Raw genomic sequence first — 15,389 nt, forward strand, 5'->3', positions numbered from 1 at the left:
TGAAAAAATTAAAAATTTGAGAAATTGTTATTAGACAACATAAGACTCATATTATCTTTGATGTCAAGTTGATTACAACTTTAAATTTTTAGACACTAATGCTGAGAACCATGAATCACAAAGGTAGTAAATATAATTAACACAGGCATTGCTTGTTTAACAAGAAGAGGGTAAGCTTTTCTTAAATTACAAGACATCAAGACATCTTTAATATGATCTTTATCATTGATATCGTAATAAATGAGCTACGCATCTATGAATATCAATAATATGCACCTATGTGATAACACCTACATCCACTCTCATTTTTCAAAATAGTAGCTTACCCAGAAAAGCTTTTAGCTTTTCAGTTGCATCAGCAATAGTGACATCTGAAGAGACAAGTTTATATCATTCAAACAACTAAAAATGTCAACTAAGTAAGCTTGTCCTTGCAAAAAATTTTCAGGAATTTGATACAATCCTCTTTCTTTATCTTTCAGGAATATCAAGACTTCTACACATAACTGGTATAAGCGCTTTAAAACTCTTGAATCTCATGTCCTCTTGAATCATCCAACTTCTCTATAGCACAAGAGTTACAAAACAGAAACTTAGTATTTATAGATGTACATAACATGTAAACACTAAGAGCTGGCTACACTGTTATACATCTGTGCTCTCATCGAGTTGCATGCTAAATGGAAATGAAAAAGAACTCAGTTCATTAAAGATTTGCTGCAAAATGATTTCCTGTTAGTAAAACCTATTTTGGGTAAAGTGCCAACTTTCTCAAATCAAGAATTTTTGGCACAAAAAACATTATTAAACACATTTCCTGGGTGGACAGATTTAAAATGTTCTGAAAATTTTGCTGGCTTCATAATGCCATTGGCAAGCACTTTATCACTTAAACAGCATTGTGGCTTTTGTGTTTTATCTTGTTTAATAACAAAAGTGAAACTGTATATGATATATGAACCATTGCACTTTTTCTGCCATCATGCTTGACCATTCCTGTGTATTAGGATCCAAACATTTATTTTTAGGTATAAATACCTTCAAATAGCCATCAGGATTACTCAAATTTTACTTTGATTCATTGCTCCACAATATTTTCCAAGAGTGATTCATCGCCCTTTTCCAGTCCTTAATAGTTCAGTGTTTATAAGTATTTGCAAGATCAATTCTAGCTTAGAAGTCCTGAATATCACAACTGTCTGCAAACTGTATATTTAAACACTGAAATTTTCAATTTTTGAATTAGCTCTGTCAAAAGGATTCTTTTTGATGTGATAAAAGTTTTCTTCCAGTGAAACAACATGCTTTGCATAATTTTCAACCCTTATGTTCCATTTCTAAAGGACTGCCTTAATTTTATCGTTTGATTATTCCACATACAATTATCTTGTTAATGGAGTACTTGGTGGCAATTTTTTTTGTTTGACTCCTTTATTCTATATTTGACAATACATTTTTGTAAAAGCAAAATTATACTTATTTCCTACCATTATGAAAGATCAATACCTTGAAAAATCGATTACAAAACAGAAATCTGTAATATTATAAAGTTCTCTTATCAAAACAGAGCAAAACTTTGTGATCTTAAGTCAATATCATTCATTGTAATACAACACCACCAACAAAAATGATTACTTATTTTTTTATATTTTTTTAATAGTTAAAAAAAGTTGGTAATGCTTTGGAAAACCACCCCTTTTCATTAAAATACCAATAAAAGAACAGAAAAAAATACATACTGAAACTTTTTAGTCCCTGTGTAACAAGGTATATAATACAATAAACAATTCACGTCCAGGAGGTAATCCACTGGTATTTCAAGTGATAGTCCTCCAAACAAATAAAAGAAACATCAAACAATGAATGCTGATTTTTTACTGGAAAAAAAACTGGCTAGTTTTTGGTCCAGCCAATAATTCAAACACAGCTAAACTGTTACATGATTGGTGTGGCAAAATCACACAATTTGTCTTTTCACTCTCTGATCAATTGAAAAGTTTAGAACAAAATGAGACATGAAATTTGAGTGAAAATTAGCAAATTGAAATCTGAGTTAAATGCAGCAAATGATAAATTGAAATCTTCTAGTATTAGAATGATAGTATCATCAGTGATTGGATTCAGATAGTAAAAAATGGGAGTAAAATTTTAAAAAACCAGTTAACTGTTGAAAATGTAAGAATCAATGAGTTAGATGAGAGAGAGAAACGAAAGATAAATATTATTGTCTATGGAGTGTCTGAGCCAAAAAAAAGAAAAAAAAAACAGAAGATGAACTTGGAATTAAAGGTATTTTGTTATTCATTAATAAAGCTGAAGTGAAGCCAGTATATATGAGAAGGTTGCATTCTAAAGATTCAACAAAACCTGGTTCTATCCTTGTTGAACTTGGTGAACCAAGTATACAAAATGCAATACTTTTTGCAGCCAAAAAACTAGATTATTAGCAAGATTCATAAATCAGTATATATAAGTCCACATTTAACTGAAGCAAAAAAGCAATTGCATTATCAACTTAGACAAGAGAGAAACAGATTAAATTCAGAACTATATTCTAACTCAAAAATCAAATCCAAAAATTCAAAAAAAAAAAAAAAAAATTTAATCTAGATAAAGAATTCTATCAAAGAAAACAACATTTTTTGGAAATGCATGTATCTAAATGCAACATCTTTGGAAAACAAATTTGATGAATTATTATACAATATTGTTGTTGTCAATACAAATCGTTCATATCTAATTGGAGTTACCGATACTTGGTTCAAAAGTGTCTCAATAGTCAATATTCAGGGGTATAACATTTATAGAAGAGATGGATGTGATGATCGAAGAGGCGGTGGTGTATGCCTTTATGTAAAAAGTTCGATTGATTCATATGAGCTCAACAATATTCAGTTTAGTCAGAGCAAATTTGAACAAGTCTGGGTTGTATTGTACTTTGGTAAAGATAAATATTTAGTTTGTTACCTCTATAGATCAAGTGATTTTATTGATATGGCTGCTTTTGATTTAGTTTTTAAAAAAGCTAGAAAATATTTTGATAAAAAAAAGGTTTAAATATGTTTTAATTATGATAGAATTTAATTTTTCTATAACAAATTGGTCTAATGAAAATGTATCTTCTATTAATAACAATTTAGCGGTTGAAGATACCTTCAGTAACACATTAAATGACACTTTTCTATATCAGCATACAGCCCTCGGAATTAGTGTCAGAATGCTGACCTTCAAGTGTTTGAGGTTGGAAAAAAATTGCCAACATTATTTTTATGTTTTATGGTAACCCTTTTGAGAAAATCTTTTTTTGCTGACCTCTAAAAGTTTCAGCTCGGCAATTTATTTTCAACCTCATTTTTCCTAATTCTGAGGGTTGGCATATAAACACTCCAACTTTCTAAGTCTCAAATGAAATGGCAGTTAATACATTGGATTGGATTTTTACGTCTGAATCCAGAAATGTATGCGCTATAGATACACAGTTTGTGCTTGATATTACCACTAAAGGACATTTGGTTATACCACTAAAGGACATTTGGTATAATTTTTTGACTACTTTTTTTTTGATTACAAAATGAAATTTCTACCTGTTAACTGTTATAAAATTGTCTACAAAAAAGCAAATTATGAAATTTTTTTTCAATATGCCAGTTCAGGATATGAGTAATGAATTGATTTATTACTCCAGCATTGCAAGCAATTTATTTTTTCCCACTGTTGATGTTTCACAAATTAGAAGTATAGAAACTGTGCTCAAAAATGGAAAGATGCTAATTTGAGTAAAGATTATAAAATATTGTCGGATTGTAAAATCTAAAGTAAAGCATTCTTGAATGAACTATGAACATGACTTAGTTAAAAGAAGCATAATCCAGAATTGCTATATAAATATATTAACAATCAGTTAGTGGTGAAAGATTCAATAAAAACTTTGCGAAAAGGCGATGGATATATTTCACAAGATCAAGTTGAAATCGCTAACATTTTAAGCAAATGTTTTCAAGATAAATTTGTTAATAAACTTGATGGTGATCTTCCCAAATTTGAGTCAAGAATTAGCAATTGTGCTACACATTTTTTTGATATATCTCCTGACGAAATCAATTATGATGTTTTGAAGAGGCTTCAGAGTCTTAACGAAAATAAAGCCTTTGGACCTAATAAACTTCACCTTGCCATGCTAAAGAATGCATCGGAGCCATTTACACTTTCTTTAACATTAATCTTCAGAAAATCATAAGCTTCAAGCCAACTCCCAATTCAATTTAGATCTGCAAATATAACTCCTATTTTCAAAAAAGGTGACAAAGCAGTTGCAACTAATTATTGACCAGTTTTCCTAACTTCAGTTAGGTGCAAAATACTAGAAGGTATTATCCTTAGCGAAATTGAAACTTATTTTTACAAAAATAATTTGCTAACAGAGCATCAACACGGATTCATAAAAAATAAATTATGCACAACAAATCTATTAAAAACAATTGATTTTATAACATTAAACATTAAAAATCTCCATTTGATATTGTTCTACTAGATATTGCAAAGGCAGTTTATTTGATGCTGTCTCTAATCTAATGACACAGTTTGTTACTAAAACTAAGAGCTTATGGTATTGATGGATTAGAACTGAAATGGATTGCATCTTTTCTGACAAATAGGAGACAGAGAGTAGTTAAGAGTGACATTGTCTCTAATTGGGTTGATGTTCTTAGTGGTGTGCAAGTATGAGGTTCAGTTATTGAACCTCATACTTGCATATGATTTTCCAGAAACAATCAAAAATGTTTCAAATTTATATGCTGATGATACCAAAGTTATATCAATAGTAAATTTAGATTTGTGTGTCAAAGAAATCCAGAATGACTTGAATAAAGCATTTAAATGGACTCAAGACATGGTCGCTAAAATTCAACATAAACAAGTGCGTTGTGATGCATCATGGCTCCACTAATGAAAATTATCCACTTTTCATTATTGGTATACAACTTCGTGATTCTATGTCTGAATGAGGAGTTATATTTTCTACAAATCTTAAATGGAAAGACCAAGTAATTATGGCAATTGGGAAAGCAGATTAAATGCTGGGACGAATAAAGAAACTGTTTGTAAGTTTCGATTGTCAACTTATGAGATCTCTTTATTTAATGTTTATACATTCATTTCTTGAATTTGCAGTTCTGGTTAGGTCCAGTTTCCCATTTGGTCTCCTTATATGAAAGAAACGGTAATTCAACTGAAAAAAAAAACATAGAGCAACTAAAATTGTTTCATCAATTAGCAGTTTCAAATATGAAGCAATAAGTGGAATATATCCACTTATTGCTAATAATAAAGCAATTGTGGAATTGCTAATAATAAAGCAATAAGTGGAATATATCCACTTACTGCTTTAGGCTTGACAACTCTAACTGAAAGAAGAAAAAGGGGGAGATTTAATAGCATTATACAAACTTGTGCATGGTATTGACAAGATAAACAGAGGAAAGTGTTTTCCACTTGTTAAAAATTGTTCAAGAGGGCATTGCTTTAAATACCATAAAGAATTCGCTAAACATCTTTCGAGGGAACATTTTTTTTTTAACAGAATTTACTCCTGATTAAAGTTGTAACAGCAAAGTTGGTTAATTATTTTAAAAGAGCTCTTGATCTCTGGCTGGGCAGCAATCAAGCATAACTGCCGTCAGTGTGTGCGGCATCACACTCACTGGATTTGTTCAGCACAGCACTAACTACTATTACTATTACTGTTATAAAATGCAAATCAAAACAAGTTCATTGTCAAGTAGTTGTACTATGTAAAAATCTTTTCCTTGTATTTAGTATTAACAATTTGAAGTCTTTTTTTATAGAAAAAAATTCTGTATTCAGTAATCGAAGTTGAAGATTTTTTTACTTGGTTGCCTATGTTTTAGAGGACAGGATATTAATTTTTAAAACAATTTTTTACAATTTTAAACAAGTAAATTATTACTCATGATTTTTTTTTTTTTTTTTCATGCTGAAAAGCATAAACTATTCATAGTGCCATCATTTAAACTAGTTCTTAACTTAGTAACAAACAATAACTATAGCTACTTATGTAACTTAGTAACAAACAAACCAGCTGTACTAGATATTCTTTCTGCTTCTATAGAAGATTCTTATAGATGGATTCTCTTCTATAAAATCTTCTATAAGATAAAGATATGGGTAAAGATTTAGAACAGCATTGTCTTTTATAAAGAGCTTAGTTTTTTTTCAGTGTTACCATTTTATATTTAATACAAATTTTTTGAAGTGATGACAAGTTTGCTCTTTAGTTCATCCTGTTGTTGAAGTATCAAATAAAATTTCTGTGAGTTCTTCAGCTTTATTTTTTTTCTTATTGGTTCCACTTTTTTTCTTACTGGTTTCACAAATGGATTTAAATTTAGATGCTGCTTTTATTTCTAGTTTGGTTTTCATTAAGTTATTAGAAGTAGATTATTAGTTTTCATTAGAGTGTTCTTGTGTAGAAAAATGCACATATATACTTCACTTGCTGTTTTAGTAATTTCATTAAATTTCTCAGAGACAAGAGTAAACAATTTTTGACCAATGTTAGTATTTTGTAGTAAAAAAAAAAGATTATATCGCATCACAGTCTTTTTTTTTCAGTGTCATAACATTTAACTTTACAACATCAAGAGCTTGGACAATATCCGAGGTGTGTTTCTTTTTCTTTTAAAATTAAATCTGTTCTGGTCCACAAGAGCTTTTCATTAAAAAAATAAAGTTCTAAGGACTGTTTTAATACTGATTAGAGAATTTTATTTTGTTTTAGTATCCAAAAAAAACCTAAATCTGATTTCAAATGTTTTAAAGAGTATTTAAAATCGAAATTAAAAAGCCAAATTTAAAAAAGAAAAAAAAAAACATTTACAAAAAAACAATGATAAAAGATCTAATATTTATCATAAATTTTATTCTACTTAAAATGTTTATGAATAGTTTATACCGTTTTGACCTTTTTATTTTATTTTATGCATTAATGTTACAATATAATCTATAATATAATTGCTACAATTAACATTTAACGTCATTTCATTAGTTACTAGGCTTTGAAAGAGCGCGTTCTCAAAATGCACGCGGTCATTGGAGAAAGATCTCATAAGCGAGTTAAAACTTTTGCCTTTTGGAACTTAATTATTATTTATTAGTTTAGAAATATTACATAAAGAATCATATTAAGATAAATAATTATCGTTAAGATCATATTATAATTGAAGTATAGAAAATAGTTTAGCAATTTATATATAACATTTTTATTAGATGAAAAATTAAAAGGATCACTCCTTTTAATTCTTTAAATCGTTTACATTTTGTTTGTTTTAGTTTTTCTTTTAGCTTTATTTTTTTTTAGCAGTTTTGGAAAAAACTGTGAAAAAAAAAAAATAAAGCTAAAAAAAAGAAGGAAAATAGGGGTATGGATGAGGCCTAAATATTCTTTATGCAAAAAGTCATATTAATGCTATTTCCATAAAATTGGTTATTACTACTTTGAAATTTCTGTGATGCTATTAACTATTTTTGTTCTTTTTTAAAAAATTTAGAAAAATAAATTAAAACTTTGTGCCAACACTGACTTGACATGTCACATGTTATTGTATGTAAAGGTTAAATTTTGTTATGAGGATTACAGTTCTTATGAAAAAAAAAATGAAGGTAAAGAGTATTGATTGTATATATATATTTTGTTTACTTTGAATTTTTTTTAAATTTCTTGCATCATTTTAATAATTTTTGTTTGCACATGTTTATTGTTTGCATATATGCTTTTTTGATAAGTATGCGTATGTGGTAATATGTGCTTTATAGTTGTTTTATCAATGTGTTTTTATAATAATGTAAAGTGTTTTTTTATTGTTTGTGTATGTGTTAATATGTGTTATATAATTGTATTATAAATATGTTTAAATATGTTTATATAAGGTTAAATATATATATTGTGTTTATAGATGGTACATATGTTTATATTATGTTGTTTCCATGTTTTCAAAGTGCTGTGACTTAGTAAACGTGTAGAGCAAGATTTGTCAACCTTGCCAGCCAAGTGATGTACTTATAACAGAGAGTTACACGACAGTGTTTAGTGTCAAACTGTTACTGCTTTAGGTTTAGGTGTTTTCAAGCCTTTATTATTATTTAAAAATACATAATAATGTATTTTAATAACATTTTGCATAATGTTGTTACTTATGTTCTGTTATATATGAATGTTATGTTGGTTAAGTTATGTTATATGCATATTATATTAACTTATGGTATGTGCTATTGTTGTGTGTTGTTGCTGTGATGCTTTTTTGTTATCTTTTGAGTTGATAGACATTTGGCTTATCTTCATGTTGGTGTCTAATGTTAAAAATGATAAATAGGTAATTTCATTATTAAAAATCACTGCTTTTAATCATTCACTAAAAGCTAAAATAAATTATTTTGCCATATATACAATTTGTTTTATCTCAATTTAATTTTTTGTCTTTAGTGCTGTTTATTACATGTTTTTTCCAACAAATATTTTGGAATCATGATTTACCAACATAAATTATTTTCTAAAAACTAACATGAAATAATAATATTTAACAACTACTACTTTGGTAAATCACAACAGCTTTTCTCTATAAAGTACATTGATTTTCATTTTTTTTATGTAATGTTTTTCTTATTTATTTACTTATTTGTTGCATTTTTTATTTTAGATTTATCAGATGATGTATTTATGTGGTATAGAAGAACAAAATATTGTAAAGTTTTGTGAATTTTTTAAAAACGTTTACTAATAATTTTTTTAAGGCAACAATATTGAAGTTTTCAAAAAAGGGTTTACAACATTTTTTTTTAACTTTTCTGTGTTAGCAGTATGTTTATTATTAGAATTGCAGGTTTTTAATAAATTTTTTTATTATTATTTGTTAAGTTAATTTTTTTTCAAACATCTTCTAGCTGATATATATATATTTTTAAAGTCATAAGATTATTGTATAATTTATTTTAAATGACAGTTTGTTATATATAAAAATTATTTGTGCATGCTATTTAGAAAAGAAAAAAATATATATAGGGGCAAGATCACAATCTTCCGGATTCCTTTAAGATTTTTTGTTACTACTTTCAATTAAAAGTGAAGTTTAAATGGATGTTAGGCTAGAACCAGATATTAGTTTAGAAAATAGAAATGTTAATAAGCAAGTTAATTGTTGTAGAAATGAAAGAGATATAATAATCGATAATAATCAACAAAATGCTAGAAATGCTGCTCGACAAGCAGCATGGAAAGGTAGTTTGTTAAAATTGAAGGCCAGTGCCGTGCTTTCATCAGAAATAACCAAAACAAACTGAGAAGCGAGCAGTATAATGCCTTACACGAACATGTAAACAACCTTTGAAATGATCTTAATGTTAGACCAGGGCATGTTGTAGTTTTGCCATAAACTTATGTAGGAAGTCCTAGACCTTTAAAAGAAAACTTTGAAGATGCTATGGCTATAGTTAAAAAGTATGGTAAACCAGATCTTTGGCGTGAGATAACTGAAAATTTATATCCAGGTCAGACAGCAAATGATAGACCTGACTTGGTTACTCAAGTATTTAAACTCAAATTAAATAACCTACTCAATGACATTTTTAAGTACAGTATATTAGGGAAAGTTGTAACACATGTTTAAGTTATTGAATTTCAAATGAGTGGTTTACTACATGTTCATATTTTACTTCACTTTGCAAATGATAAGCTTGAAACAGCACATGATATCAATAATTTAATATCTGCAGAAATTCCAGATCTGATTGTTAATTGTGATCTTTATGACATCGTTAAAACTTGCATGATTCACGGTCCATGTGACATTTTATTTTTTCTTCTTGGAGAGTTGGAACAAGTACTAAGAATAAATTATATGATTAGTATAGTTAAATAGATGAAGCATTTATATCTGTAGCTCAGAAGGCAAAGGTAGATTGTCACATTTAAGAAATGGTTCAGGAGAGAGGAAATAGTAAAATAATTAGTCTTTATTGGCTTATTCTTGATGGTTAAATTTATGTAATTTTTTTTAATTTGTTAAACACACATGAAATAAAATTAAAAAAAAAAAAAAAAAAAAAAGTTAAATAAAAAAAGTGAAAAAATAAAAGTGAAAAATCATTTCTGGACAACAGACGTTTTTCCTTTGAACATTATGGAGACACCAGACCTTTTATATTGACCTAACTTTGTTTTACATTGTCATAGGACAACAGTCTTTATACCTCTGTAGATACTGAAAAAACTAAAAAGGTCTCATACATAACTCATTTTCACAAAAAACTGGACAACATATTAAGATTTAAAGTTTATTTTAGTTTGTATTTATGGTTTAGTTTATAGTTATTTTTAGTTTATTTTAGTTAGTTTTAACTTCAGTTATTTTTTTCTTACTTTAGACAACTTTATGGTGGAAATGGTGAGGTTATGCTTTATATTTTGATTAAATAAAATTGCAAATATTTAAAGTTTTTATTATATACTTCTATTTGTAATTTTAGAGTTGTTAACATTTGAGAACTTTTGTGATTTTAGGTACGTTAACATTTGAGCACTACAGAAATTATCGCTCCCAAAACCCAGGGCTTCTCTCAGAGAGGTCCTTTAATTAGTGGTGTAGTAATGGTGGTATGGATGAACCCTCCTTCAAATGGAGGGCTCATCCATACTGGGGTGTTGGGAGACACCGAAGAAAAAATAGCAACCAAAAGGTTTTAAATGTCTTCTATCAGTGAAGATATTTATAACTATTATTATAAATATTAATTTTTAATTTTTTTTTAATAATACATTATGTTGTATATTTGATTTGTTTTGGTCTTTTTTAATTAAAATTTTATTTGTTTTTCACCAATTAACTTAAATATAGTTAAATTGATTCATTATCCAATTATCATAATATAACGAAGAACATTCTATTGTTAAAAATAATTAATTGGTAGTTTAATTTATTGAACTCACTGCTTTTAAAATTTACTATAAACCAAGACATAATATTTAGCTATATAAATGCAATTTATTTAAATCTCAATTTGATTTTTTATCTTTAATGTTTATAGTTTGGCTCCTTGAAGCATTTGTTATTTTGCTTTTTAATTAAAATATTTTAAATCTATTGTGATGTCTATTATATAAACTAAAGTTTACTATAAGCCAACATGAAATAATGTAATTAAACAACACCAACAAGCTTGTTTTCCAGTTGTTTTTTTTCTTTTTTCTTTTATGTCTATATACACACATTTATTTAACCTTAAAATTGAAAAAAATTACAGATTTATTAATAATTTTACAAAATTAGGTTCAGTGTCACTCGTTTAGTTAAAAACTAGTCTTTGGAGTGACACCTTAATAAAATAAACAAATAAAGCAAAAAACTAACAAACAACAAAAAGTAATAATATAGGTACCAAAAAATAATTATAATAAAAAGAAAAACAGTAACTATTCTAAAAAGCCAGACTGATAATAAAAAAAGCCAGACTGATAATAAAAAAAGCCAGACTGATAATAAAAAAAGCCACACTGATAATAAAAAAGAAAAAGCGAATGAGCTGACATGATAATTAATGAATGAATGAGTTAACACAACATTAGCAATCAGAAGGGTGATAGAAAATAAAAAAAAAACAATATAAACAATCTACATATAAACACTTCAATATAAACGATGCACAAAATTACACGACAGTATAAACAAAAGTATAAATACATAACATTATAAACAATACACAAAAATACATGACGATATAAACAATGCAAACAATATAAATTATTAAAAGTTAGAAATTGTTTGTTTTTATTGTTTTCTTTTAATAAATTATTAAAGTTTTATATTTTCGAATATCTCAAGAATATTTTTTCTTTTAACTTTGCTTTTAGTTGTTCCGTTTATTTAATATTTTTCTTCAATTTATATTCTATTTATGTTTACTTATCTGTTACAACTTTTATTTTAGGTTTGTCATATTATGCATTAATGCAATATAAAAGTTCAAAGTTTACATATTTTTTTAAATTTCTTATACACATGTTTGATTGTAAACTAAAGTTTTTTTGTTTGAAACGTATTTGTAGTCGATTGCTCAGTTATTTATAATAAACTTAGTTATTTTAATAAATTTATTTAGTTCATTTAACGTTTTTAAGATAACAATTTTTTTTTTTAAAAAGAAAAATGAATCAAGGGAATACCAAAAAATTAATAACTCCTGTATAATTATGTAAAATCTGTATAATTATGTAAAATAAGTTAACTTCATATTAATCTTAATAATTAATTAAAGTTCATGTTATAAAAAATATTACAAGAATTTAGTTTTAGTTTTTCGTCAATTTTAAGCATGGTATTCTTATTTTGCATGATGAATTTAAAGCATGATGAATTTAAAGCACGATGAATTTAAAGCACGATGAATTTAAAGCACGATGAATTTAAAGCACGATGAATTTAAAGCACGATGAATTTAAAGCATGATGAATTTAAAGCACGATGAATTTAAAGCACGATGAATTTAAAGCACGATGAATTTAAAGCATGATGAATTTAAAGCATGATGAATTTAAAGCACTATGAATTTAAAGCACAATGAATTTAAAGCATGATGAATTTAAAGCATGATATTCTTATTTTGTGTCAGTAATTAAAAACGTATTGTGTTGAACTTAGGAATGTCTAGGAAAATGGTTCTGCCTTACACTGATATGACCTATGTCAGTTGTAAATTACTCAAATTATGTTAAATAATTGGTAAATTATTTTACCTCCTCATACTTTTTATGTTAGTTTTACAGATGGATTATTTTTTTTAATTTGAAGACGTTTTTCTAAAAGGGTATTAGTTAAGGTTTTGCAACTTTAAATTGTGGAAAACAGCCACTATAAATTATTTACATAACAGACCAACCATAACCCATGTTATGACTTGTTTCTGCTAGTGTATTATGATATATGTATTGTATTGAAATTTTGATAAGATCATTAGTACATGTTTTTAAAGTAAAAAATATCGAAAACATATCTGACATTAAACACATAAAATGAGCTTCAACAATTATCATCAATTACTATTAATACTTGTGGTATACGGTAATGTGATTGTGGTGTAGTGGTAGAGTGCTCAACTCATAAACGAGAACGTTTTGTTTGTTAAGGTTCATGTTTTGTACTTAAACAGTTAAAAGAGGGTTGTAACCACAATAAAAAGTAGCCTCCTCAACTTTAGTGGCCTTCTTGGCCTTAGGGAGGTAAATAATAACAAAATAATAACAAAAAACAAAAAAATTTTGATTCGTAGAACATATTAATGTAAAAATATTACCATTTTCAACATTTTCATAAAACACAACTGAATCCATTCCTGAGTTTGCTTTATGTCTTCCTCTTAAAGCAGAACTTACACTTGTTAGTAAGTGAGGCCGTGGGTAAAACTCTTTTTTATTTACAAGAATCAAATAAAATGGAATATTAAGCATGCCATTATTAATATCCACACAAAAATGAACAGCAACAAATCCATCAAAATCTGTGGTATCACGTCGTGTTCTCCACCCCTCTACAAATTGTACTGGCTGCTTCTCTGTGGTATATCTGTAAAACAATAAATAGTCTTTGGGATCAAAAACATCTCTAGTAGGGCTCATTTCCAGTTTTGCAAGACCAAAATTACTAGCTTTTGTAATAAAGTATCTATAAACTGTATTTGCATTTAAGCCAATGGTGCAAGGTATGTTTAGCAAACCTATTAAAGCAGAAAAATAATAAAATATATATTTTTTAAAGAGCCAACTAAATTAGAAAAAATATCATCATCATCATCATCATCATCATCATCATCATCATCATCATCATCATCATCATCATCATCATCATCATCATCATCATCATCATCATCATCATAATCATCATCATCATCATCATCATCATCATCATCAAAGCCATCAAAAAAATGTTTTAGTTTCTTTGTTTTAACGCTTTTATGAACTGGATAAATATATTCATATATGGACATATATAGGGGAGAACCTTAATGAATGGAACAGTTATTGAGTGGGACAAAAAAAAATTAATTTTAAAAAACAATTTTGTTTTTCTGATTTTGCGATTACTAATGTTAAGAAAAATTAAACTCCATTTTTAAATGCCCAATTGTCTCTAGCTTCAAAAATTTTAAAGCATTCACCTTTAGATAATGCTGTTTTTAGTCTGGCCCTTTATTTGAAGATAAAGCAGAAAGCTTATTGAATGGGATAAAGTGATTATTGAATGGGACTTGTTCAAATAAACAGTTGTGAAAAGCGCAAAAAAAGATATTTTGGCAACTTAGTTATGGTCGCACATATTTATTTTATTTTATTAAATGGTTAATTCTAGTTCTAATAGTGCATTTAAAAAATATGACCATTGCTTTAGTTAAAATTTCTTATATTTAGATACATTTATATATTTAATAAATTGGTTTATTTTTGATATTTAGTTTTGTGTTTGTAATTGTATTTATACACACTACATACATACACAAATGTGTATGTATGTCGTGTGTATAATACATACATACACAAATGTGTACATACTTAGACCATATAATACAAATTTTCAATGTAGTTTGCATATTCTTTAATTTTATAAAGTTTTAAAATTTTTTATATAAAACCAAATACAAAATTAATACGAAAATTTTTTTTAGATGTTGAAGATGCAGTAAAAAATGTTCAAATATAGTTTTCAAAATCTACAATAAAAAATAGCAAGTTCTCTAAAGCTGCCAGAAAACTTTGCATTGCAAACATCGAAAATAAAAAACTTTTTCATGCTTCTGATGAAAGTGTAGAATGAAAAGTGTATTATTGTAGAATATTTGCAAATGTCTTCATTAGTTTTACTTTTAAATCAAATTACAAACTAGGCAGTTAGTTTACAAGTATAGTGTTGCACTGAGTTACGAAAATATACCTGATTCAGGGTTCATGGGTTACTTACACTTAAGGTTGTGTAACAAAAGTGGTTGGATGACAAGTGACAACTTTTTAGTTGCAATTAAACATACTAAGCCATCTGTTGATTATCCAGTGCTGTTATTAATAGACAACCATGATAGCCACATTTCATCTGAAATAATAAGATTTTTGTTTTTTAAATTATTCACCTCCCCAAGGCCGAGAGTGCCACTGCAGTCAAGGAGGCTACTTTTTGTGGTTACAACCCTCTTTTAACTCTATAACTCTGAAGCACGAACCTTGGTTGAACAAGGTTGCTGCGCAGAGAAACAAGTTGAATGCGGTACGACCAGGGTAGTAGTAGGGATCCAAATCAGAACTTCTCGCTTATGAGGCGAGCACTCACCACTACTAT

At 27.5% G+C, this 15,389-nt stretch overlaps 1 protein-coding gene across 1 annotated transcript in view; it reads right to left on the reverse strand.

The window, feature by feature from the left end:
- The window catches only part of LOC100199152 (KICSTOR complex protein SZT2), a 225,030-nt gene that overhangs the window by 13,983 nt on the left and 195,658 nt on the right, over window positions 1–15,389 (reverse strand). Inside the window, exon 57 of the mRNA XM_065806194.1 lies at window positions 13,360–13,779. Within this exon, the coding sequence (XP_065662266.1) occupies window positions 13,360–13,779 (420 nt within the window). The remainder of the gene's footprint in view (window positions 1–13,359; window positions 13,780–15,389) is intronic.

Source organism: Hydra vulgaris, chromosome 09, assembly GCF_038396675.1.
Source record: "Hydra vulgaris chromosome 09, alternate assembly HydraT2T_AEP".
Taxonomy (NCBI): domain Eukaryota; kingdom Metazoa; phylum Cnidaria; class Hydrozoa; order Anthoathecata; family Hydridae; genus Hydra; species Hydra vulgaris.